We start from the raw sequence: 25,713 nt of genomic DNA on the forward strand, positions 1-25,713 counted from the left end.
TTCCAGGACCATGTGAACGTGCAGAGCTGCACCCAGACAGAACCCTGAGTCTCGGTTCTCAGCAGACACAGGGGTCACATGCACTCTTGGGACTTTGATTGTGGGTGCTGTAATTGACACACTCAGATCTAAAACAGAGCCTGGAGACCAACTGAAGAATAAATCTGCTCTATGCTGAAAATGTAAGCTGACACCTGCCTATTGCTCTCATGGATTCACAGCCTGTCCTCAGGGGAAATGCGTCATATAAAGCACAAGTGAGACCACGGATTTGGTGCTTCTCACTTGCCCTTATTGGGCCTTTAAAATTCAGTGAGATTTTTTTTTTTTTTTTTGCGGTACGTGGGCCTCTCGCTGTCGTGGCCTCTCCCACTGCGGAACACAGGCTCTGACGCGCAGGCTCAGCGGCCATGGCTCACGGGCCCAGCTGCTCTGCGGCATGTGGGATCTGCCCGGACCGGGGCACGAACCCGTGTCCCCTGCATCGGCAGGCGGACTCTCAACCACTGCGCCACCAGGGAAGCCCCAGTGAGATCTTTAATCAAAATTTTTCAGAGAGATCCTTCTAAAGCTAAAAGGATGTTTGGGTTGTCAGTTTCTCATATAGCTAGCATTTTTAAGGAGAGAGTAGCCAAAGCTTTGCTCTAATACTCAAGAATCGTTTCCAGAGACTTTTCTTAGTTGCATAAAAACAAAAAATTGAGACCAAAGCAAACCATTCATTAAAACTACACATTTGTAAAAAAATAAAAAATAAAAACTACACATAGTGTTACATGCAGAGAGAGGCGAAGAAATGACATGTAAAGGCCGATGAGACCCAGTAATTAGCAAAACTGAATAAGCAACAGCTCTCGTGGTTCTTGCTAATTTTACTGATAAGCCCTTGTCTAGTTAATGACTCTTTTTCCCGCTAAAATTAGTAAAATGCTTGCACAGATGGTGCTGTTTGACTGGAGGAGAATCCTCCCCTAAAGCTTTCTGAGAAGCTTCAGAATTTTAGAGGAGACAAAAGCTAATCACAGCTGTACACTGAGAAATTTTCTCAAAATTATTTTCATTAAAAAAAAAATAATTGAATGGCCCTCTGGTAATGAGCCCTTCCTTGACACCAGAAACTTCTCAATTTCTCTGTCAGGGACTTTGGGTGTGTTCTCTCACTCTCTGTCCCTCTCTCTTACACTATGACAGCTATGTCATCTTAATGGGATGAAGTACATCTGTGATGCAATTCACCAAGTATGAGATTTTCTTCTTCCTGAAAGCCTGGATAAGAGCAGCCCGGGAGGCCCCCCAAAATCCTTCCCCCAGGACAGTGAAGTGAGAAAAGACAAAGTAGCCATCCAATGTGTAACATTTCTAGAAATGCTTTCCCTCTTTTGTTTCCCAAGCATATCCCTGGGGGCTGGGTGGGAGGAGGGCACACTGATTCTCACTCTTGCCTAACCTCCATAGCAGCAAACATCAAGTCCAATTCATTCACCCAGAAGCAACAGGCTCCTCTGTTAACAGTCTCAGGGGCTCACTGCCAGGATGTCAATTGCTTGGCTGATTAATGCTAACTGATGAGGTAACATTTGGCTACATTCATCCTGGATCCACGTAGCCCTGCAGCTAAAAAAAATGCCTCCTTCTCTGAAAACAAACATAGTAAGGTTTTCTTTCCCCCGGTGGGGAGAACTTACTGGATTCTTGAGTCCACCTTACCTTGAAGATACATTTCCTCTCCTTCTGTGAACATCTGGTTGCATCTGCTGCATCGTGCACAGCTAGGGTGGTAATGTTTGTCACCTGCCTGCAAGAGGAGAGGTAGGAAATATTTTAGTCTATTACTTGGTCACTGCTCCCAGCCTCTTTTCTGGATGTGGGAATTTGGAGGAAAAGAGAAGAAGCTAAGGCAGGAAAAATAATTGTCCAATTGACCAAACTTCCTATACCAACAGCCCTAGAAGCTGGAGCTGATCCCACTGGATCTGGGAGGGGTTCAAAGACCAGCTACTTGTGCCTGCTATGTGAGGCTGCCTTGCCTCTTGGGGTTTCTGGCATCCAGTTGTCTCTCAGCTTGGGCTCTCCTGGACGGTTGCCAGTTATACAGCATGTGCCTGAGATGAGTCCACGCCATCTCCCAAACAAGCCCACCTCAAAAACATTAACATCCAAATTGATGTTGGAGGCCAGTGTTGGTTTGCACTAAAGCAATAAAAAGAAAGGATCCTATTTAGCAGGTTCTTGCTTTCCTAGCTAAACAGTCTGAAAATAATATAATCTACCCAGCTTACATCAAGATGAGAAAAACCATAGTAAAAGACATCATATCCTGCTTTTTATCTTGGAAGGAGCCCCAACTCTCTTCTCTGCTGCTTATAACAATCTTTTGCCAAAGTCTCATTTTAATTGTTTTCTGAAGAAGGCATTTCACTGAGGTGGCTCTGCATTATTCCTGGGCATTTCACATTCTTAAATATCACAGATGCCACCACAGTGGGTGTTGACTTCCCCAAAGCAAAGTGTCACTGGACACAGGGACAAATCTGTAGACAGGTGCCAAGTCCCTTTAGAGTCATGCTCCAAATGCATATGCCCAACATAGCAAAATCCTTTCGTCCACATCTTAGCAAAAAGTCTCGCCACCCAAAACTTATCATATGTACTCTGTAATTAAATCATTTCATCAATCGACCATAAAAACATTTCTTTTGCATTAACTGTGCACAAGGCACTGCTGAGAGCCCAGAGTTAGAAGTGACTTCACCCTGTGCCTGCGTGAAATCTCAACAGGAAGTCAGAGGTCAGGTAGTGATTCCTTTCTCACACCCTCCTGTAGAAACTATGAAACCAATTAGCTACTAGAGTGTGAGATGGTGGTCAGCTACTCAAGATAACCCAGTGGGGAAAAAAAATGGAAGTTATTTACAAGTAGAAGCCAGGAATGAAACCTTTTCAGTGGTGCCTGCCAGAAAGTTCCAGAAGTGGAATTTTACTCTTATCCACACAGCATTATTTATTTATTTATTTCAGCGGGGGGGTGGGAGGGGGGACGGGGGGGCATGTGAGGGGAGTATAGGAAATGTTCACACAAAGTAGCCCTTTCTCTTCGGCCATCCAGGGTCCAATGCTGGGAGGTCCCAGGCATTTGGATAATCTCTGAATTCTCAAGGAAAATGTAGGGGACTGAATTAAGGCCCCTTGACAGGAAGCTGGTGTACTCTGCAGTGAAAAGCACACGCCCTCAGTAAGCTAGAAATAGAAATTTCTTCAGGCTGATAAAGTGTATCTACCATATTTAGTGGTGCAGTATTAGAAGCGTTCTAATTAAAGATAAGAACAAGGCAGAGGTGTACACTTTCACCAGCGTTTTTCTTTAGTCCTAGCCTATGTGATAGATCAAGAAAAGAAATCAGTATAAAGGTCACTAATAAAAGAGTTCAGTCAAGTAGCTAGATAAAAAATTAATATATAAAAACCAATAGTTTTCCTATTCACTAGTAATACAAATTAAGTCCAGGTGATGGGAAAACAGGTCCCTATTTGTAATAGCAACGAATAAACCCTTCGATGAAAGATCTACATAAGGATCTTAACTGATGGACATGAAAGAAATAGAGACATGGTACTTGCGGATGGGAAAACTAAATATAGTAAAGATGCCAAATTATCCAAAATGAACCTATTAATGCAATATATTCTCAGTCAAAATACACACCAGAGTTTCTTTTATAGAACTTGACAGGCTGATTTTAAAAGTTCACATGGAAGAAAAAAATGCACAAAAATATAAAAACTGCTTTGGAAAAGAGAGTGGCAGTGAAGGGGGTTTTTCCCTTACCCGAATAAAAAGTTATTCTAAGGCTAAAATAATTAAAGTGTTCTAATATTGGTGCAGGGATAGAAAATAAATCAGTGGGACAGAAGAGAGGAACCAGGTGCACAGCCATACATACAACAAGAGAATTATGATAAAGGTGGTGTTTCAAATGAGTTGAAAGAAATGGGTTATTCAATTAACGGTGAGAACAATGAGTTTTTCACTTAGAGAAAGTTAAATCTAGATTCCTAACTCACAACCTACACAAAAACAAATTCTAGAGAGGTACAAAGTTAAAAGTTGAAACAAAATCATAGAAATATTCGAAGAATATGTAGGAGACTGTTTTTTTACTTTTTTTTTTTTTTTTTTTTTTTTGCGGTACTTGGGCCTCTCGCAGTTGTGGCCTCTCCCGTTGCGGAGAACAGGCTCCAGACGCGCAGGCTCAGCGGCCATGGCTCATGGGCCCAGTCACTCCGCGGCATGTGGGATCTTCCCGGACCGGGGCACGAACCCGTGTCCCCTGCATCGGCAGGCGGACTCTCAACCACTGCGCCACCAGGGAAGCCCTAGGAGACTGTTTTAACAAACTTGGGAAGGCTTTCCTAAGCAAGGCAAAGCCTAGAAACAATAAAGATAAATATTGACTGTGTACGTGTGCCTGCACACATGCACACCCAATCTCTAGACATAAAACAAAGTTACAGACGGGGATAAAATATCTGTCATGCATTTCAGAGAAAAGATTATTACCCAGAATTTATAAAGAGCATCTACAATGAAAAATAAATGGCAATATGGGCAAAAGGCAATTTCCAGAGGAAAGGTAGATAACCTCCCAAATAATTAGCTCAACCCCACCGGGAATCAGGGAAACACAATTTAGAAAAAGGGTGTTTTTCTTCAACAAATTGGCAAAGATAAGAAGAGGCTAATGTGAGGAAACAGGCATTCTCACACTGTTGGTGAGCAAAATTCTTTTTTGAAAGCAATATTTATTGAAATTTAATGTATACGTACATACTACTCCCTGATGAACGATTCCACTTGTAAAAGCCATTCTACAGAAATTCTCACGCATGTGCCCAAAAGTGTATGTATTAAGGATATTCAGTTTTGAATTACTTATAACAGCAAAGAACAAGGAAACAGAAGCAACCTAAATAAGAGAGTAGTGAAATAAAATATCGACTCATGTAGCCATTAAAAGAAAGAAGTCAACATATATGTATTTATATGGGAAGAGTTCAAACAAACACTACTAAGAGAAAAAAATCAAGTGGAAAAATAATGCCTGTGATATGGCCACATATAGTAGTGGTCAAAAGTGTGGAGTTACTGGGGTAAGTGTGACTGGATTCAAATCCAGTTTCAGCACCATGTGGTCCCGTAAAGGTGACAATCTCCCTAACCTTCACTTCCACAGCTGTAAAATGGGTAGAATAATAGCACGTAACTCATGGAGCTGATGAGAGGGCTAGTATATTGCCTGCCCTCACCCCCTGCCCCCAACATCCAGCCCTGTAAGTCAGGCACTGTTACTATTATTTATGCCGAAGAGGACACACACACACACACATATATATATATGTATATTGATTTTACGTGTGTGCCCTGCACGTAGAGAAGATAGCGAGAATGCACACCAGTTAGTTTTCTATGGTTCCTTGTGGGGAAAGAGGAAGGAGCAGGGTGGGAACCTAACAATTTCCTTTACATGTTTCTGTATTGCTTTGATCTTTTACAAAGATTCATTTTTATGTTACTGGGTAATAAGGAAATAGAAGACTAAGAGGAAAAAAGTCCATTGTCTCTTGGAGTCATAACACCCAACATGATCTTGGGCAAATCACAAACTCTCGGAAGCTCTATTGCAAAGTAGAGATGATGAAGTTGATGGTGACATTAACAAAAGTGAACATTTTTATGATTATTCTGTGTCAGTCACTGTTCTACATACTTCATAAACATTCAGTCATTTGTTTAACAATAACCTCCTAAGGTTATTATTCCCTACTTTAAAGATGAGGAAGCTGAGGCTTGGGGAGATTTAGTAAAGTTGTTCCTGGTCACACAGCTAGAAAGTGGGAGGGCCAGGCTGCAAACCCAGGTAGTCTGGCTCTGGAGCACACGTTCCTAACTAGTACAATAACTAATAACCCCACTGCTATATCTACCTCACAGTAATGCCAGGGTGACATTTTGAAAATGTTGTGACGTACCGCATACGATAATAATAGGAATAACAACGTGATAATCCTTTGCACAGAGGTGGTTCCAGGGCCATCCACAGAAAGGCTTGTTAGCGCGGTTTGGGATGCTGACAAAAGGCTCTCTGGATGCTGCCGCCCTTTCCCAAGGACAGGCAAAGGAGAGTAACCGTGTTACATGAGCTGTCATACAAGACGGACGGAAGATTTGTCAAGCGCTCCTGTGGCAGGGCTCTGCTCTGTAAGTCGTGAGCAAAACCACTGCTGAGAAACAGCGCCAGCATAACGCCAGGGGCATCGGTCTTGACCCGTGCACTTGCTTCATCCCATGACGCCGAACATGTCAAGAGATACAGTGAGCCAGAATCGAAGGGCAGTGGCACAGCCGTTTAAACGTCTTTCTGTTTGTGCAGCAGCGCAGGCCTGGGGGGTGCGGGGCACAGGGTCATGTGCTCAGGATAGGGGAGCCCCTCCTTTGCATGTGTGAGCCACCCCGTCTCTGTTTCACTTCTTCTTAACACAGGCACCCATGATGGTTCACAGACAAGCCCTGTGCACAGGGCCAGGAAAGGTATCAGAGCCGAACACAGACGGGGTTATATGCAAACTAACCAAAAAATTGGATGTAGCTGAATCCAAAGCATTTAAATTAGAGTCATTTTTAGAAGAAGGAAAAGTATTTCAGATCATGAGCAAAATGAGACTAAACAGCGTCCATCTACAAACAGATGAGGAACACACAATCCACTGTGGAGAGGAGGCTGTTGATTGCAAACTTTTTTTTTTTTTAAAGATTTAATTTTATTTATTTTTGGCTGCTTTGGGTCTTTGTTGCTGCACGCGCGCTTTCTCTAGTTACGGTGAGCGGGGGGCTGGCTACTCTTTGCTGCGGTGCGCGGGCTTCTCATCGTGGTGGCTTCTCTTTGTTGCAGAGCACGGGCTCCAGGCGCGAGGCCAACTAAATTCAGTAGTTGTGGCTCGCGGGCTCTAGAGCGCAGGCTCAGTAGTTGTGGCGCATGGGCTTAGTTGCTCTGCGGCATGTGGGATCTTCCCAGACCAGGGATCGAACCCTTGTCCCCTGCATTGGCAGGCGGATTCTTATCTACTGCGCCACCAAGGAAGTCCCCTGAGTGCAAACTTTTGAAGCACTGTGGGCTCTGTTGTGACAGGTGACTTCATGAGCAGTGGTTACCGGGTACCTGTCCCCAGGCCCACACCCTGGAACACCAGCTCTGCCTCAGGCCGAGAGACCAGATGTACCTCTGGGGCTCACTACAGCCCTGTCATCACCATTTTCCGTCCATCTTTGTACCCTGCTGTTTAAAAAATTACAACCTTACTTATTTTCACATATTCAAAACGCACACGTTAAAAAGTCCACATTCTGGCTGGCATTAAACTCTATGGACCATAAACGATTTGTTTATTTAGTTGAGTTTTATAAAAGCACCTGCATACACATTCAAAGTGCTAAAAATCACTTGCCTTTAATGGTGCCGATTAAGTCACACTTGTGTGGTTATTATTCCTATTTAGTTAATCTCTAACTTGAAGTATAAACTTTATCATACAGGCGAGAATACCATCTGGGGAAATACCACCTGCTATAAAGCAAGAGAAAGGAGCCCTGAACTCCTTGTGGACACGGGGTGCAGGGAAAGGGTTACAAGATTCAGAATCAGGAGACTGGGGTATTCTTTCTTTATTTCTTACTCATGGGACCTCAATTATGTCACTACTTACCTTCTCCAAGGCCCAGGACCCTCCTCTGTAAAAAGTCCCATCCTGCTGTAAAATTCTATGATCCTGTGTGAAATCCTGTCCCTCTACAAGCTCACAAGGCAGTGTTAACAGAAAAGGAATCTAGGTAGAGAAAGAACATTCTTGATGGCAGGGAATGGAATTTAACCAAAGACTCCATAGTGTCTGACAGCCAGGAGGAGTTCTGACGCCCTAAGCCCTGTGCCAGTGTAACAGGCCACTGGGAGTAGAAAACAGAACTGTAATTATAGACCCCGTCCTTGGACAGATAATCTGCTCATCTCCGGAATGGCTAACTGCCCTTTTCAGTTTCTCTTTACCCCTTTTCTCTTGGAGTGCTTTACTCCTGATACTGCCCAGGAGATATGAAACATGGCCGTTGAGGTCAGCCTTCAGCAATTTATAGCTTATGCCACGCCTCCTTCCAAAAAGGACTTCTCGATGCTTATCAGAGAAGGCTGGGACCTGAAAACAATGGAACAAAAACCTTAGAGGAAAAAAAAAAATCAAAAGGCTCCACACTCAGGCAAACATGTTTGTTGGGATCCGAGCTTCTCAGTAGATGAGGACAAAAGGGAAAATGGGCCACGAAAGCCTCACAGTGGGAAAAAAAATGGTCACATACAATTGTCACTAGAGAGGCAAGGTTTCCTGATTCTAAATTAGTAACAGTCACCGCAGGCTGAGGTTCGGTAGGGTCTTGCTCTGTTCCAGGCATGGGACCAAGGGCTCTGAGTGACGGCCCTCAGACAGCCCTGTGAGGTAGGTGCTATTTTACAATCTTGTTCTGCAAGCAAGAAATGAAAGCTCACAGTGAACAATTTCTCCAAAGCTCCCAATGCTTCCAGAAAGCAGAGCTGGGCTGTGAGTCCAGGTCGCCTGACTCCAGGCCTCCTCTTGCGTAAACTGCCTCCAAAGAGCACCAAAGGAATTCTCATAGGGGGACCTCAGTTCTGGAGCAGCAAAACAACTTCCACACTAATTTCGATGATGGCTGGAAACGTCCAACTAGTTGTTTCTCACACAGACCCTTGAGAAAAACTGAGGGTGTAGCACTGAAAGGTCATTGAATGAAATCATTCTCACAGGGGAAGTTAAACTATCAAGGTCTAGGTTTGCAGTCTCATTATTTTTTTTTGCCGTACGCGGGCCTTTCACTGCCGTGGCCTCTCCCGTATGCGGAGCACAGGCTCCGGACGCGCAGGCTCAGCGGCCATGGCTCACGGGCCCAGCCGCTCCGCGGCACGTGGGATCCTCCCGGACCGGGGCACGAACCCGTGTCCCCTGCATCGGCAGGCGGACTCTCAACCACTGCGCCACCTGGGAAGCCCTTGCAGTCTCATTTTAAAAATCTAACTTGATTCAGAGATGGTGCCCAGAATACCCAAAGGAATAAACAAATTGCATTTCTGTCCCTGAGACTCTTGCAAACATGGGTCTGGTTGATGGTGCTTTCAGACTAAGGACATGCAAACACTTGGAGGTTAGTGTGTTGGCCTAGGTCAGGGGTTTTCTAACTTTCCTGCACATAAGTAACACCCAAGAGCCTTTTAAAAATGGGTTCAATGGCCCTGGGGTGGGGCCCAGAAATAAGCTGGTTTTGTTTTATTTTGTAAGCACTGACCTAAGTCCATGCAGATCATTGTGAACTGGGGAAACCTGACAGTAGATGAGGAAGCCAAAGGGAGTAACAAGGATGTTGCTTCCGTGGCAGGTGCGTGGGTGGGGAGGGAGAGGCAGAATCACACTAGTTCCCATTTTGCTCCTGTAGAAATGCGATGCGAGGGCTGACTCAGGCTTTTCTGCATTTGTTGTTTTTTTCCCTTGGAGTGGGAGAGGTTTCCAGTGCGACTGGACCAGCTTGATCCTGAAGCTACCACTCCCCTGTTCCGGAGGCTTTTTTTTTTTTTCCTGATGCAGCATCCTGTTTAGGCAGGATCTTGAGGGTGTGCCGTGGCCCAAAGTTTGGATGCTGGGCAAAGGTGAATAAATCAGTCTGCCCAGGCAGCTTGCACAAAGCCCACAGGGCTCCCCACAAGTCTGTGCACAGCCAGTCTGCACAGAGAAGAGCATCCTGCCACCTCACCGACTATAGAGCCCCAACTGCGGCCCTTGCTCCAAACATCAGGGGGAGGGGCGGCGGCTGGTCTTCCCCAGAGAAGATGCACAAAACAGTGCAGAGAGAAACACGCAACGGCATTCCAGCACTCTGGTTCCCTCTGACCAGCTCAAAATATAAAAGAATAAAAAAGGCTGCAACATCCCGGTGTACCTGCATACTGGCTTTTGGCAGATGGTTATTGCTATCTCATCTCCTTCCAGGGAGTGAAGGGCAAAAACTCTGAAGCAGTCTTTGTGGTTTAACAGTGCTAGATAAACATTATCTGTAGATGTGCGCATTCCTGAAAGACCTAACTGGTCTCTTTAAAGTGATCAGTAGCGTCAGTGTAATCTTTACCAAAAATCCCAGTCAGATTATTTGTACATTGACAAGCCAATCCTAAAGTTTATACGGCAATAGGAGAGTGGTACAGCTACTTTGGAAACTTCTTTAGCAGTATCTTAAAAAGTTGAACATAAATATACCGTGCAACCCAGCACTTCCACTCCTAGGTTTCGAACCCAAAGAAATGGTAACTTGTGTCCACACAAAGACTTATACGCAAAAGTTCACAGCAGTGTTCTCCAAAAACAGGCCCAAACTGGAAATAATCCAAATGACTCTCAACTAGTGAATAGATACACAAAATGTGAAACGTTCAAATCGTCCAATACTGCAAAGTTACTGCTTTTAAATGAAAGGGACAAACTGCTGATACATACAACACAGACGACCCTCAACAACGTGCTGTTAAGAAGCCAGACACGAAAGACTACAGGTTGATTCCATTTCTATGAAATTTCTAGAAAAGGCAAACGGAAAGAGATACAAAGTAGATTGGTGGCTGCTGGAAATGGGGATGGGAATAAGACTGGGCACAGGGTCGACTGCAAAGTCAAAATGAGGTGATGGAAAAGTTGTAAAACTGCATTGTGGTGATGGCTGCACAGCTGTTTAAATGTAATAAAAATAAACTATTTTATGGTACATAAACTATTCTTTAATAAAGAGACAGGACAATTAAAAAGAAAGAAAGAAAGAAAGAAAACACTAGGGAGCGGGGGAAAGACCTGACCGGAAGACAAGAGGAACTTTCCTGTGTACTGTTCACAAGGACACATCAGGGCATGCATGCATTCATTCCTTTTGGGGGGGTCCAGATTCCTCTGGAAAGCTATTGAAACATATAGACTTTTTTTTTTTTTTTTGCAGAACAAAATATACCTGCATATGAAGAAAGCTAGATATATGTGTGCAATATTGTACCGTTAGCAGTTGTCTAAAGACTCGAACATTTTCAAAGGGATTAGAAAACAATTGCCTAATTTGCTAATCTAATCAGTATTTCTCTTTCTTCAGAGGAATCACTATTCTCTTGTACAACAAGAGAAATGGAGCTGCAGAGAGATTAAGTAACTTGCTGGGGACCACATGAGACGTTGAAACGAAAACCTAGGCTACGCCATTAACCTTAGTGTCGCTACTGGGAATCTCTCAGGCTGGTTCTTTGGCTGTGTGCTTTCATGCACAATATTTAATTGGAGTTTTCTCTGAACTTTTGGAGCAGGTGACATCATCCTTCATGTTTTATGGTGATCAAACCGAGGCTCAGAGGGCAAATGACTTGCTGCGCCAAAACCAAGGTCACACAGCTAAGTGTCAGAACTAGGAAACATCCCAGGTCTTCGGACACAAGTTCGATTCTCTTGTACTGATATCACCACATCATGGATACAATACTTCTCTTGTTTCAGAAATCTTAGGCAACTAGAAAAATAAATAGAAATATCCTGTATGATATAAAAAGATGGCCAAAATGATTGAGAAGTTTTGTTAACATGTATTTTGAATAGTTTGCCAAATTTCAAGGCAGAGCAAGTAACTACACTGAAGGCAAAACATAAATCTGAAATGCACGGATATCTGCATTTGAAACTAACCTCTCCTCTCTGGTGCTCCCACAGCTCTGGGCTTGGGCTGTCCCACACATTTAACTTTGCCTCGAACGTTACTGAAATGGAGAAGGACGATATGGTCCTTGCCCCCCCCATGTCCTCAGCCCGCCTTTCGTCTGTGGAAAAACTTTAGCCAAAGAATAAGTTTAATCAGAGAACTGAGAAAATGCAGAAACAAAGGAAAACAGTCAAAGGAGACCAAATAATAATAGTTTAGTCATTAAACATAGTCAAGGACCTTTAGGTCCTCCTTAAGGGCTATAGACAATATTCTGAGCCGTATCCTGTGAGCTGTCTTATAGATACTGAAACCCCCGCCAGGTGGAAGAAGTGAACTACATGATGACCAGGCTGTAGCCATGGCATAAGCTGCCACAATTCTGAGAATTGGCCTCAAAGAAACGGAAACGAACGGAACCTGAAACTGAAGATTAACTGTACCTGAAACAATCAAGATGATGCTGGTTGACCACCGATGACCAATTTCAAGATGACTGTCAGAGCTTGACAGAGAGTTGGCCTTTGGACAGGCGTCCACCCTCCCCGGTTGCCAGCATCGAAAGTAAAACAAACTTTCCTTTCCACCAACCTGGCCTCTTTATTGGCTTTTGAGAGGCAAGTAGCCGGACCCCACTTTCAGTTACATTATGGCTGGGCTGTCTGCCCCATCCCACTGTCCAACATGGAGTAGAAAGAGATGGGCTTTGGAATCAAGAGAACGCAGGGTCTGCATTCTGACCTTGCAAATGGTGTGGCCTTGGGCACTTTTCTGGACTTATTTCTTCAACTGTAAAAACTGGCATAAGAAACCCTGCCACACACAATTGTTATGAAAATTAAGTAACCAAAGGTAAGTTCAGTTCATACCAAAGTAAGTATCTGGGACCAGTAAGTGCAGGTGAGCTTCCTCCCTCTCGTTCACGTTAGACTATACATCCCTTTAAAGACGTGGGCCACACATGTGTCATCATAGCTCTAGGATCTCTCTTGCTTTCCACATAGCAAGTTCTCTAGAAATGTTGGGTAAATTAATAGGCCAACAGAAGCCCCTATCCCCAAATCTCTAGATGCTGAGCAACCATTTCCTGCACAATTATGGCCAAAAGAGAACTAAAGGATGAACTTCAGAGCCCCAGCTGTCATTTCGGTATTTACCTGTTTCCAGATACCAACGCTAAGCACCTCAGAAACCATATTCTATCTGACTCTCCCTACAACCCTGTGATGGGGTTATTATGTCCATTTAACAGATGAGGAAGTTAAAGCTTAGGGACATCAAGAAATCACCCAAGGTTACTCAGTTAGCAAGGAATGGAACTGTGGTCTAAACCCCAGGCTGTCCAACTCCAGACTGTACTCAGAAGCACCAGGCCCTCCAGCCTCCCTACCCTCAGCAGCTCCATTCACGAGGGGAGACCCTTGCTGGGATCTGCTCTAAAACAGCGTATTTCCTATGACTTTACAGTATCATCTTTCAACTTACTTTTTTTTTAAAGAATACAAATAAAGGTTTATTGTACCAAATTAAGGTCTTCATATTTTACAGTTTGCTAAAGCTCAAGGAAGACTAGATGATTTTTAAAGACCTTAACAAAAATTTTACTTTCACGATCCCTCCCACCCCCAACTATTCAAACGGTGTGATAAATGTTATGAAAACAAAACAAAAAACCAAAACCACTAGAAATAACACCAAGTCCTTTAAAAACAACTCTCCCAAATGTTATTTCTTGACGTAGGTGGTGGTCTTCGTGGTTTGGGACAATGTGATCCTAAATCCTTGTAAAGCAGCCCTGGCAGCTCCAGCCTGCCTGCCATCTTCAAATCCAGTTAAGTCATGTCATGTCTCACAGATGTTAAATGTACTTCCTTGAAACCAGGAACTGATTAAGTAGCATGGATAACGTCATCTCATTAGTCTCTTCCGAAAAGTTATTAAGGAATGCAACATAGTTTAGAGGGTAACCAGGGACCCAAGGATCTGGGGTTGAATTTCCTTGGGTGTTAGCTAGACTTGGTATTCCCTGACCAAGGTAATTGTTGTTACAGTCTGTTCTACAATTTGGCTTTCTTTCTTTTCTGTGTTACAAAAAATGCCATGCATTTTACATATTATATCACAATGTTCTCCCTTACCAGGTAGGCAGGAAGTCCTGAATGCACTTTTTTTTTTTCCTTTCTTTGGAGTAGGAAAGAGGTACACCTTATTTTTTTTTCCCTTTTAAGTAAACTTCTTTACTGAAGTAGAACATACGCTGGAAAAAATGCACAAATCATAAATTTCTAGTTCAGTGAATTGTCATAAATGCAACACAACTTGTAACTAGCGCCCAAACCGAGTAAGAGAACATTATCTGTACCCAGAAGCCCCTTCGTGTCCTCTTCCAGTCATTGACTGCTAATCACTATGCTGACTTCTAACTTTTACCTGTCTTTGAAGTTTACATAACAGGAAGCAGATATGTCTGGCCTCTCTTACTCAACACCGTGAGAATTATTCATGATTCTGTGTATACTGGTACTTCACCATGTCTCATGATTCCATAGTATTCCTTTGTGTAATTATACTACATCTTATTTACCCATTCCACTCTTGATGGACGTTCTGGTAGTTTTTACATGTTGGCTGTTTTGAACTGTGTGGCTGTGAAATTTTCTGCCCATGTCTTTTGGTGAATTATATACACATTTCAGTGGTACATACACATAAAAGTAGACAATGTATGTCAAGGTCACTGCATACGTTTATGTTCAGATTGAGTGCTGCCAAACAGTTATCCAAAGTGGTTTTTGCCTTTTATTACAATTTTAATCCGAGAGGAATTAGAAGGAATTAAATAAGAATCAAATTAAGAGCACTTTAGCAAATAGATTCCCAAAGTGTTTTCTAACCTCTGTGAAGTGAATGATTTTTTTTTTTTTTAATAAAACGGCCTCTCTGTACTTTAATCCCATCAGGTATCCATTATTCCAGTGTCTCCAGAGTGTCACTGAGCAATTTCCAATTCTCCTTTTATCCTCGTCTTTCTGTTCGAGAGACGTGGATGAACTGATGGAGAGACGTGGATGAAATGCAAATAGTCCTCATATTTAATTCCAAAATCAGCAGGCAATGGCTGGCACTCCCTGGATCACTCTGCACAAGTCTTTGTCATGAAGCTTCAAAAGTGGCTTCTTCCAGTCAGGGCTAAGGCCCACACTGGCAAGGATCAAAAAAGAATTGGAATCGGAAGGTTGAGGACTTCAGTGGCTACCAAAAGATTTCACTTTTCCTCTCATGATTGAGCTTAAACATTTCTTAGCCATTATTTTTATTGTTAATCATGTCTTTTGCATTTGTTTTGTAGTTGAACGTTTGTGAAGCACCTTCCCGTTTAACCCACCCAATGCCTCGGGGGTACCCTATTACTCTTATGCCTATTTATGGACTAAGAAAAGCCTTCTAAGTTACAGAGCTAGTGTTCAGTCTAGGGTTTTTGATTAGGTCCATTCTCCCTTCCCCCTACATCCTGCTACATGTCAAGGGTCAGAAAGACTGGAAATTACTTTGGTAACTGGGACAGCTTAAAAATAATCAGCTTTTTTTTTTTTTCCTTCTTCCATGAATTCTCATGAGGGAGTACAGCAGCTAACTACCCAGGTGAGGTCCAGGGATCCTTGAAGACTATCCCTTGCACAACACTAACTCACGTGGGCTGGGAGTCTGATATTGTGGGCTAGAATATGATCCTGGCCCTGGGGCCTCGTTAGGAGTGTCAGACATGTTATTAGGCTGCCCCAGTCTCGGTACGTGCAACGTCAGGAATGTAAAAGGTGGACGTCTGAGAAATCCGTTAGGTTGAATACTGTACTGAACTTTCAGCATGTTTGGATGTATTGGGACCCAACAGCTTATTTCCCCCAAACCTATGTACTGTCTGAGAAGACTTGTATGTTCTATAATGTGAAAAGGGTAGAAAAGTATTGCTTCTGCCTAGTTTGCAAGATTGCTATGTAGGTAAAAGAAATGTTAATTACATGTAAATTTACCTTGAGTCCTGTGACACAGGGAGAGGATGAACTAGGCTGCAAAATACCAGCTGATTCTAGGCCATTTTCTTTCCAAATACTTATACTCCGAAAGAGATTTTTAAGGGGTCTCTTTAGGAAGTTAGACCCAAGAGGGACAGACTCTCAGAATCCAGTGGGATGTTACGGTGAACACTGAGTAGAACGCCAGGTCAGCTGCTGCTCTGCATGTGCTAAAAAACTATTTGCATAATTCCAGGGAGGGAACAATGAGAAACTCATCATGCTTCCGGTTTAATGCAACCCATTTTTCAAATGCAGACACCACCCTACAGTCAAGGTCAAAGGTTTTACATCTTTTCCTTTCTCAACACCAGGAGATAAATATTTGCCTTCAAGTTCAACATTCTTGAAATCTAATCCCAACTGGATAATTCTTGTCTCTTGTTCAAGGGCAAACACTTAAGGTTTCTTATTACTCGTGATCTCATTCCTGGTCTCCTTTCCAACTCAAGAGCATGTTGGAGTCAGGAATGCACAAATAACAGCAATCCAAAGTGTCTCGTCCCTGCCAGATGCTCCAAGGGAATCAACGATCAATACACATGTCCTGGCGGCCAAATGGCCCAAGTGTGTACCTGGGAGAGGGGATGGGAAAGAGCATGCCGGTCCCCTGTATTTATCGTCTTAGTAATGACTTTGTAACTTGTAGGAAACATACAGAAAGCAGGGTTTTTTTAAATTAAAAATATTTAAGCTTGTTATATAGTGTACAGGAAACATGTCATCCCAATTCAGGGAGATTCTAGTTTGTCAACTGCTTTTCTTCATCAAGTTGCTATCTCTAAAGTAAATTCCACTTCTACGATTTTGATCTTCTCCAGGAATTGCAAACAATTCTCTAGTCCACCCATTCTTTTTCCTTCCTCGATATTTCTATTCTAACGTAACTCTTAAAGGACTTCATGAGAGTTGGGTAAGACCCAGAGCCTTGGGCATAGCCCTTGCCTTGCTTTGGAGTCTTGGGTGATCCTTACAAGTTATTTCCACTAAAACCATGGCTCTGAGTTATCATCTCTTTTACAGATGGTTCAGCTCTGGGCTGCCTACAGCCCAGTATCAGACTAAAAATACTTTTTCTTCCCAGGGTTAGAGGAGTCTTCAGGGTGGGAACCAATACCAGAACAGTCAGAGAAACACAACTTGCTTTTAAAAACAACCTTGTCTGATTTCCTCTCCCACTGTGGCTGGACTCTACCCCCTTAACAAACAACCAAGCCTTCCAGCCCAGAATCTGCAGAGCCCAGACTCTACCGTTTCACTAGGAGCAGTGGGGAGGGGCGCTCTGGCCATCACTGTCAGTGCTATTGGTCAGGAGCAAGAAGAAACAGAGTGCAAAGTAAATTCTAAGACGGAGAGGGAGACGTATGAAAGAATTCAGGACCCCATGTTTGGCAATACCCAAATCAGAACCCATTTAAAAACAAAGCTCATGTCTCTGGATGACGACCAAAGCATTTCTGTACCCTGCAAAGAAAGAGATACATGATTCACATTCCAGTCTTTACAGCCTGGGTGGGGGCTTGCTCTGCGACCAACCCTCTGGATTCCTCTGGAAGGGCAGGCCTGAGGCTGGAGCCAGGATAAGCAGAGAGTTCTGCCCAGGAGGGCAGGTACCCTGCCAGCCGCACCTGTGGCCCCCTCCCACCCGTTATGTCAGGTGACAGAGGGTCCTGTCAGAGGGGAGTCAGTGACCTTGTCGTGGCTAGATGCTGGGACTCAGATGACAGCCTGAGTCACAGACATGGACCGGTGATTCTGTGCAGTCACACAGCTCTGGAACCTTTGAAGTGTTAGACCCTGTGACCTGAGCCGATGTCAAGCCTGCACTTTGCCCCAGGGCAGCAGACTGGCCCGAGTTCTGAGGTCAAGGCATCCAAGTGCTCCTTAGCAAAGTCTACTGAACTTAGTCAAAGCCAGCCGGCTCCTCTGACGACAGACAGGCAGGCAGGCACACCCACAGGAAAAGTCCAGCTGCCCGGAAAAGCAGCCACTCTGCAAAGAAATGTCGCCCTCCCTCCTCACCACTCAGCAACTGGACCAGAGGCCCTTTACTGAGCTAAGGACATTTAAACGGCAGGTTAGTTTTTATTGAACACCACATGGATCACAATCCTCTCTGGATAAAACGTCTTTAATGTCATCCCATTACCTCCTGACAAAAGTTGAACTTCCTACCCCGGCATTCAACAGCCTCCACAATCTGGTCTCAATCTACCTGTCCAGCTTTAAAGAATTATAGGTTCCCCTCGAGAGAGGTGGAGTAGCTCTGGGGAAGGGCTTGGGCACCAGCAGCTTTAACGAGCTCCCCTAGTGATTCCCAGGTGCAGCCCAGGCTGAGAACTTCGAGAGTCAGCCTTCTCCAGCTCCCCAGATTCGGGCATTCCCTTCGACTTGCATTTATTTCTGGTCTCGAATATATACTTTTTAAACATTGATGGAAGTAGACACCCATTTATCTAATGCAATAAATTATAACTGCTGGTTACTTAACCGGTTTTCCCACTAGACTTTTCACTTCTCAGAAGAAAGGACACTGTCTTATTCATTTTCATATTTCCAGAGTCTTGTAGGTGTTGAGCACATAGTAGGTATATTTTGCAAAAATAGTCTACTTTATATAATAAAATACCAATGCTCCAAGCATTGGGTCAAAAGCTGCCTTCTCTAGGGACTTTTCTCATCAGTTTCACCTGGATGTGACCCCGCCTCAACTGCACTCTTAAATAAAGAGCATTCAGTTATTCCATTCATATAGTGCCTTGAGCTTCTAGCTATTTCTGTGTTTTAGGACTGCCACTAACTTTTACGTTCCATTAAGGCAGGGACCGTGTCCTTTATAATTGTATATTATAACAATAATTATGCAATCGGCTAGCAAGTACAAGCATTAAATGCTAAATGCTGTTTAAAGAATGAATTATACCTCAAACTAGTAGACCCAAAATACGTTAGGTAAGTCCAGTACTGAGAAAAATCATCATGCTGTACAGCAGCGACAGAATGAATTTTTGAAATCAAACTATATTGGTAAATTTACATTAGGACTTTATTCTATTCTAAGCTATGTGTTCCTTTTAAAAATTCTTTTTTTATCCCCCCTCCCCTCTTTCTAGAATAGTCCTACATCCTGTAATTTGCTCCTAATACATTTCCTGGGAAAGAGTAATTCTAATTCTTTCAGTATGAAACAAACAGGTCACCTGCAAAAAACACTCCCAACTCTCAAGAGAAAAACCAACTGTCTATATTCTCCAATATCATCAAGTTTAAAGGCCTCCCTTTCTTATGGGACCAAACAGCTGTCCCTCTGCCACTCTCTCCAGCGTGAAAATGGTGGCAACACTTCCTTATCAACAAACTATCTCAGGTGCACAGATGCTCTCTTAGCATCTTCCTGGAAAGGTTGGTCCAGGCACTCCCCATTTAAGACAAGTCAACTGCCTTCTGTCCAATTAGGACAGGAAAGCTGTTCCCACTTCCTTGCTGCGGGCCAGCCGTGATGAGCACAAGATGACTTAGATTTGTAAACCTTGCTGAGAGGGATACTTGTTCCAAAAATAATGAGTCTATTAAAGGCAGGAGCCTGAACAAACTGCTGTTTTCACCTGTGCATAAAGCAGGCCAGATTTAGTGATCTGGAGAAAGGAAATGTGTTCCAACCCAATGTAATGCACACATGTGAGCGCCTGGTATATAGTAATGTCCGGCTGTGTTTCCTAGGGACCAGAGGCCTGTGTGCATGAGGTCAGAGCCTTTAGGCAGAAGCCTTGCTCATTTCTGCATCCCCAGTTTGTGCAAACAGTAAGTGCTCAATAAGCATTCACTGAATGAAAGACTCTGCCCTGGGATCAAGAGGAGGGGACAGTGGGTGATGATGATTCAAGGGGTCAGAGAAGACATCACAGAAAATGGCCCTGTAAATGGAGACTAGAAAGGTAAGCAGAATCTCCCTTTCATTACTATATGTACCAAAACTCAAGACTTTTTTCCCTAACTCACATCACAGCCAAGAACATACCCACCTGGACCACTCCATCCACCCTCTCTTTCCCCAACACACAAAAGCAAACCCAGAAAACCAGACATTTCTTTACCTCGAGTTGCTTTTCTATAGAATTTCCATATGTAATGGTCAGCTAAAAGCTCATTTCTTACCCCTTATACATTTAACTGATAGATGGGATAAATTGAGAGAAGAAAAATCACAGAGGGGATAGAAAGAGAAGAAAGAAGGATACTAGTTCTTCATTGCAGAAAAGCAGTGATCTTAGAAAACTGTGTTTCAAACGTCCCAACCATGCGACATAACGGCTCAGAACAGGAAGAAATTAGCTTTATTTCAGTAACAGCCAGTATTCTACCACCCCTTAAATCAAGCAAAAATAATCATACACACACACACACACAAAGCCACTGGCAGGCAACATCCGACAGTAATGATTTCACACTCAATTTATCCCGAGCTAGCTTATACCACATCACAGCAATTTCACCGGGTAGACTTGCTTCAGTTCACCTCTTCCTAACCTAGAGTAAACGACCACCAATAAAAGTCCAACTCAGCCTGCAGCACTAGTGGGCTTAGAGTCGACGTGAATTTAACGTCCCTCACTAATTCTGGTGGCTGGAGAGAGCAAAGGGCGTCCCTCATTAACCAGGAACAAAAGAACAGCTAAATGGTTCTTAGCATTCCTGTCTAGTCCAGAGTATGTAGACATAAGCGATTGATTTTTCTGAGAAAGGTGATGGATTCAATGCTACCAAGAAATATATCCTTTACCAAAGAGACGGCAAGGATTAGTGCCCTGGCAGAATCTAGTTGGCTACTGATATCTGCTAAGTTTGGGTCATGTTTCAAATTTCCAAGACAGAGAGATTCTTGAAAATGTCATCACAAGCCTGAAAAGTTTTCAAACGATGCTATCCCTCAAATGATGGTACCCAGGGAATCAGTGTGTCTGGCCTCTAGGCTGTATGGGTATCTCTTCTTGGACTATCTGCAGATTAGTTATCTCAGGTGGCTTGCTCTATGCTGCTCGCAGTAGACTCAGAGAATAAGTTGTTATTTTTTAATATTAGATAGAAATAAACATAATTAAGACATGAAATGGGCATTTTTTTTTTGCGGTACGTAGGCCTCTCCCTGTTGTGGCCTCTCCCGTTGCGGAGCACAGGCTCCGGACGCGCAGGCTCAGCGGCCATGGCTCACGGGCCCAGCCGCTCCACGGCATGTGGGATCTTCCCGGACCGGGACACGAACCCGTGTCCCCTGCATCGGCAGGCGGACTCGCAACCACTGCGCCACCAGGGAAGCCCGAAATGGGCATTTTGAATTATGAGCTGTTTTGTTAATTTATGCAATCATTCCCCGATTTAATTTTTATAGTTGAACTAGAACTGTACCTTTCCAGCAGTGAGTGCATAAAAACACAAAAAGGCGTTCAAAGTACAGGAAACGGGCTTCCCACAGGCCACTTAGCAGAGTTTAAAAGTGTGTCTACACTATTGCGATCCTGTTTAGAAATTTAAAAGCATTAGTTTGAAAACTAAGAGGCACAAAGCACTCGTCCTTGATAGCTACCACCATGGCACCCTTAGGGATTAAAGATTCAATTAAGAGTCTCCATGGGCTTTTTGCCTGAATGCAAACCTTTCAGAGAAACAAAAAATCTAAAACACATCTGGGGACATCTCCCAGCACCTGAACGCGGGTTAGTCCAGGTGAATGCGCAGTGGGTGTAAAAGAACAAATCCACGCACGAGATCACATTAATAGCAAGTCAAGACCAGGGTCGTTTAGAAGTAACGTGTGGCTGAGGCTACGCCACGCTCATGATCCCCCAGTGAGCGAGTTAAGGCCACCTTGCTTTGGGGAGAGCCTCATCCTCCCCACAACTCCAGACACAGGAAATGCCATCGTCTCCACGACCCACCACGGGCCACAGAGAATGATCCAGGCTGGAAAGGTGACCACACCATGGCAATGGCACCTTCCCCAGGACTTCCTGAGGTGAGCAGGGGAGAGAGCAGCCTTTTCCACTGAGGTTGAGCTGCTCGGAGCCCCTGTAGCTCCGTCCTTTCCAAGCAGAGAGAGTAGGTTTGTGAGCACGAACACCTGCAGAGACAAGCCGACGCCCAGAGCACACACACAGCACCCGAGGCCCAGGCTTCAGCCCCTCCGGCCCTCTGTGGCGGCCTGGTCCTGTTGTGCTTTACTTGGTGTTAGGGGTTGACTTGTGCCCCCTAAGAAGATACGTTTGTTGCGATTCCAATTCCCAACACCTCAGAATGTGCTCCTCTTTGGAAACCGGGTTGTTGCAGATGTAATTAGTTAAGATGAGGTCAGACCAGAGTTAAGTTGGCTCTTAATCCAGGATGGCTGGTGTCCTCATAAGAGGAGGAAAGGGTGACAGGCTTCCTTAGAATGCCAGGTCACAGGAGGCAGAGATTGGAGTTACGCTGCCACAAGCCAAGGAATGCCTGGCGCTACCAGAATCTGGACCAGGCAAAAGGAACCCCCACTCCTGCCCTCACAGAGGCCTCGGAGAGAGGCTGGCCGTGCCAACACCTTGACTGTAGACTCCTAGCCTCCAGAACTGTGAGAGAATAAATTTCTGCTGCTTTAAAGCCACCCGCTTTGTAGTACTTTGTTACGGCAGCCCTAGGACACTAAGACAGCTGGACTGAGGTGAGTTTCTGCCACTTTTGACCAAAGGTGCTGTCTCCCAGGGGAAATTGGGCTGGCCTCACTTCTCAGTTTTAGAAACTAAAACCTTTTTGCATCCAAATGCCTTGTACAACACAAATAACAGCTGTTTTCTCAAACTGTTAAAAACAAGTGACGGGGCTTCCCTGGTGGTGCAGTGGTTGAGAGTCCGCCTGCTGATGCAGGGGACACGGGTTTGTGCCCCGGTCTGGGAAGATCCCACATGCTGCGGAGTGGCTGGGCCCGTGAGCCATGGCCGCTGAGCCTGCGCGTCCGGAGCCTGTGCTCCGCAACGGGAGAGGCCACAACATAAAAACAAGTGACGTACCCAGCTACAGTCCTTTAGTTTTGCATGAATACAACTTTCTTCTGAAAAATTATACAAATGATGGTGTTGGTAATCCAGGCCTCACGCGGGAGTCAAACTTCGCAACTCAACTACCAGTGCTGGTTAATTTCAGAGCAAGGTCACCATTCAGCTGGCACCATCTGAACTAAAAACCCCTGTGGATTACAAAAGCAAGTTTTCTTTCTGCTTCCTTTTCTTTTTTTAAAAAATAAATTTATTTATTTATTTTATTTATTTTTGGCTGCATTGGGTCTTCGTTGCTGTGTGCGGGCTTTTCTCTAGTTGCGGCGAGCGGGGGCTACTCTTCGTTGCGGTGCTCAGGCTTCTCGTTGCGGTGGCTTCTCTTGTTGCGGAGCACGGGTTCTAGGCGCACGGGCTTCAGCAGTTGTGCCACGCGGGCTCATTAGTTGTGGCTCGCAGGCTCTAGAGCACAGGCTCAGTAGTTGTGGCACAGGCTTCGCTGCTCCGAGGCATGTGGGATCTTCCTGGACCAGGGTTTGTACCCGTGTCCCCTGCATTAGCAGGCGGATTCTTAACCACTGTGCCACCAGGGAAGCCCTGCTTCCTTTTCAATTAAGGTATCTGATATGCAAATACTTTTCTCATTAACCTCTTATTTTGCTGAACTTGGCAAGAAAATTCCTCGAAGCCTTGCAGTTCTGGCCGGTGATTTCTGTGACTGATCTTAGACTTGCAAGTAACTCTCAGCAGATGCCATTCCTGGGGCTGCCAGGGTTCTCCTCAAAAAGCAGGGCTGCTGATTATGACAAGAATGAGGCAAGGAGAAAAACCTGAGAAGGAAGAACACTGATGTTTAGACAGAGGACACGGAGTGGGTTGAATTGTGGCTCCTTCAAGGCATGTTCACCTGGAACCTCAGAATGTAACCTTGCTAGGTATAGGGGTTTTGCAGATGTAATTAAGGTAAGGATCTTGAGATGAGGTCATCTGGGATTAGGGTGGGCCCTAAATCCAATGACAAGTCCTTACGAGAAAAGAGAAGGGGAAACAGATCGAGAGACACAAAGAGGAAGGCCACGGGGAGACTGGCAAAGATTGGAGTGATATGTCCACAAGCCAAGGAACGTTCAGGATTGCCAGCCGCCGTCAGAAGCTAGGAGAGAACATGGGACGGGTTCTCCATCAGAGCCCCCAGAAGGAGCCCACAACCCTACTGACACGACCTCGATTTCAGTTGTCTGGCGCCCAGGACTGTGGGTGAATAGATTTCTGTTGTTCTAAGCCACCAAGTTTGTGGTCCTTTGTTACAGCAGCCCTAGGAAATGAACACAGGGCATCTCCAAAAGCACAGACACTGAAGGGCAGGCACAGGGCGGGTCTAACCTCATTCACCGCAAACCATATTCCACAGCACTACACAAAACTTGGCATTTTCAGGATTTCACAGAAATCTCTTCATAATCAATCATGATGTTAATCCTAAAATTTGCTTGGAAACCTTCATCGTCATGCAAAGTCATGTATTAACTTGCCCCTTTGTACACGGTGCTGGGCTGGGAGCAAGGAGGCTGAAGCGATCCCCCCTCTAGAACGGCTAACGTGGAGTGCCGCCCAGACACACGGGATGATGTGAAGCCAACAAGACATCATCTTTGACTGTCGGCCAGTAATTATTTACATCTATAGTTATTCTCTTGTATTTGTTATGGTTTCTTGGAGCAAGGTAAAGAATGAGGCCACTGTGTGGCCTTTAGGAATAAAGTCCTAAATCCATAAGCACTGGCCCTGAGTCACTGCCAAGTGAAGAAAAGGAAACTGTAAAACAATAGGCACAACATGGTCCTATTTGTCTAAAACAAGGATATATACCCTCCCACGTTTATCTGTGCGTTGGAAACAGGAGAAAAGCAAGATACAGAACTACATTCGGGATGACAGAATCCATGTGCCTAAACTCCAGATACGTAAACACTTCTGTGGCTGCCAGGGACTCCGAACAACACCTCTGGGGAGCGGGGGTGGGGAGGGAGAGGGGGATGTCTACTGGGATGTCTACCGCTGGCAAACTGTAGCCCTGCTTTTGTAAATAAAGCTTTATTGGAACGCAGCCATGTCCATTCGTTTGCGTGGTGTCCATGGCTACTCTGGCCCTTCAACAGAAGAACTGAGCAGCTAAGACAGAGAGAGTAATGGTCCGTGAAGCTGAAAATATTTACTATCCGGCCCCTTACAGAAAGAGTCTGTACAGAGTCACCATCTGCCCTCTGCCTTGTATGATTCTACACCATGTGCTTCTTTGTTTATTCATATTTATTTAAAAGGGGCACACATTACTTTGTAAAGAAAACTTTTAGAAGTTCTCTACTTGGACAGGGCAGGGCATCCCAGGCAGTCATCAACCATCTCCCTGGAAGCAGGTGGGAACTCAGACGTTTTCAGGATAAGAAGGAAAGTATCTAGTGGCCTGGAAAGGGAAGGTGTCTCAAAACAAAGAGAATATAAAATAAAGCTTTGAGCAAAAATTCTCAAATATCCACGGAACGACCAGCAGAGAAATTCACTCGACTCCCTAGCACCCTGCTTTCACGCAATAGCTTTAATATTCCGAAGGCCTTTGGGAATACTTTTTTTTTTTTTTTTTTTGTACAATAAGCAGAGAAGTAGTTGAATGGGGTGGCCTGGGGAGTGCTGGGGGTGGTGAAACACAGAACTGCTCTGAGGCTTGCTTTTCGCTCTCACCAATAGGCTGTACCTTCTTGTGTTTTCTGGGTCTCAATATCCTTAACTTTAAGAA

At 44.4% G+C, this 25,713-nt stretch overlaps 1 protein-coding gene across 4 annotated transcripts in view; it reads right to left on the reverse strand.

The window, feature by feature from the left end:
• ABLIM1 (actin binding LIM protein 1) overlaps positions 1 to 25,713 on the reverse strand; it is a 327,977-nt gene that overhangs the window by 52,485 nt on the left and 249,779 nt on the right. For all 4 annotated transcript variants that reach the window (XM_032607411.1, XM_032607410.1, XM_032607414.1 and 1 more), the window contains one exon: positions 1,708 to 1,795. In XM_032607411.1, the coding sequence (XP_032463302.1) occupies positions 1,708 to 1,795 (88 nt within the window). The remainder of the gene's footprint in view (positions 1 to 1,707; positions 1,796 to 25,713) is intronic.

Source organism: Phocoena sinus, chromosome 16, assembly GCF_008692025.1.
Source record: "Phocoena sinus isolate mPhoSin1 chromosome 16, mPhoSin1.pri, whole genome shotgun sequence".
NCBI classification, from domain to species: domain Eukaryota; kingdom Metazoa; phylum Chordata; class Mammalia; order Artiodactyla; family Phocoenidae; genus Phocoena; species Phocoena sinus.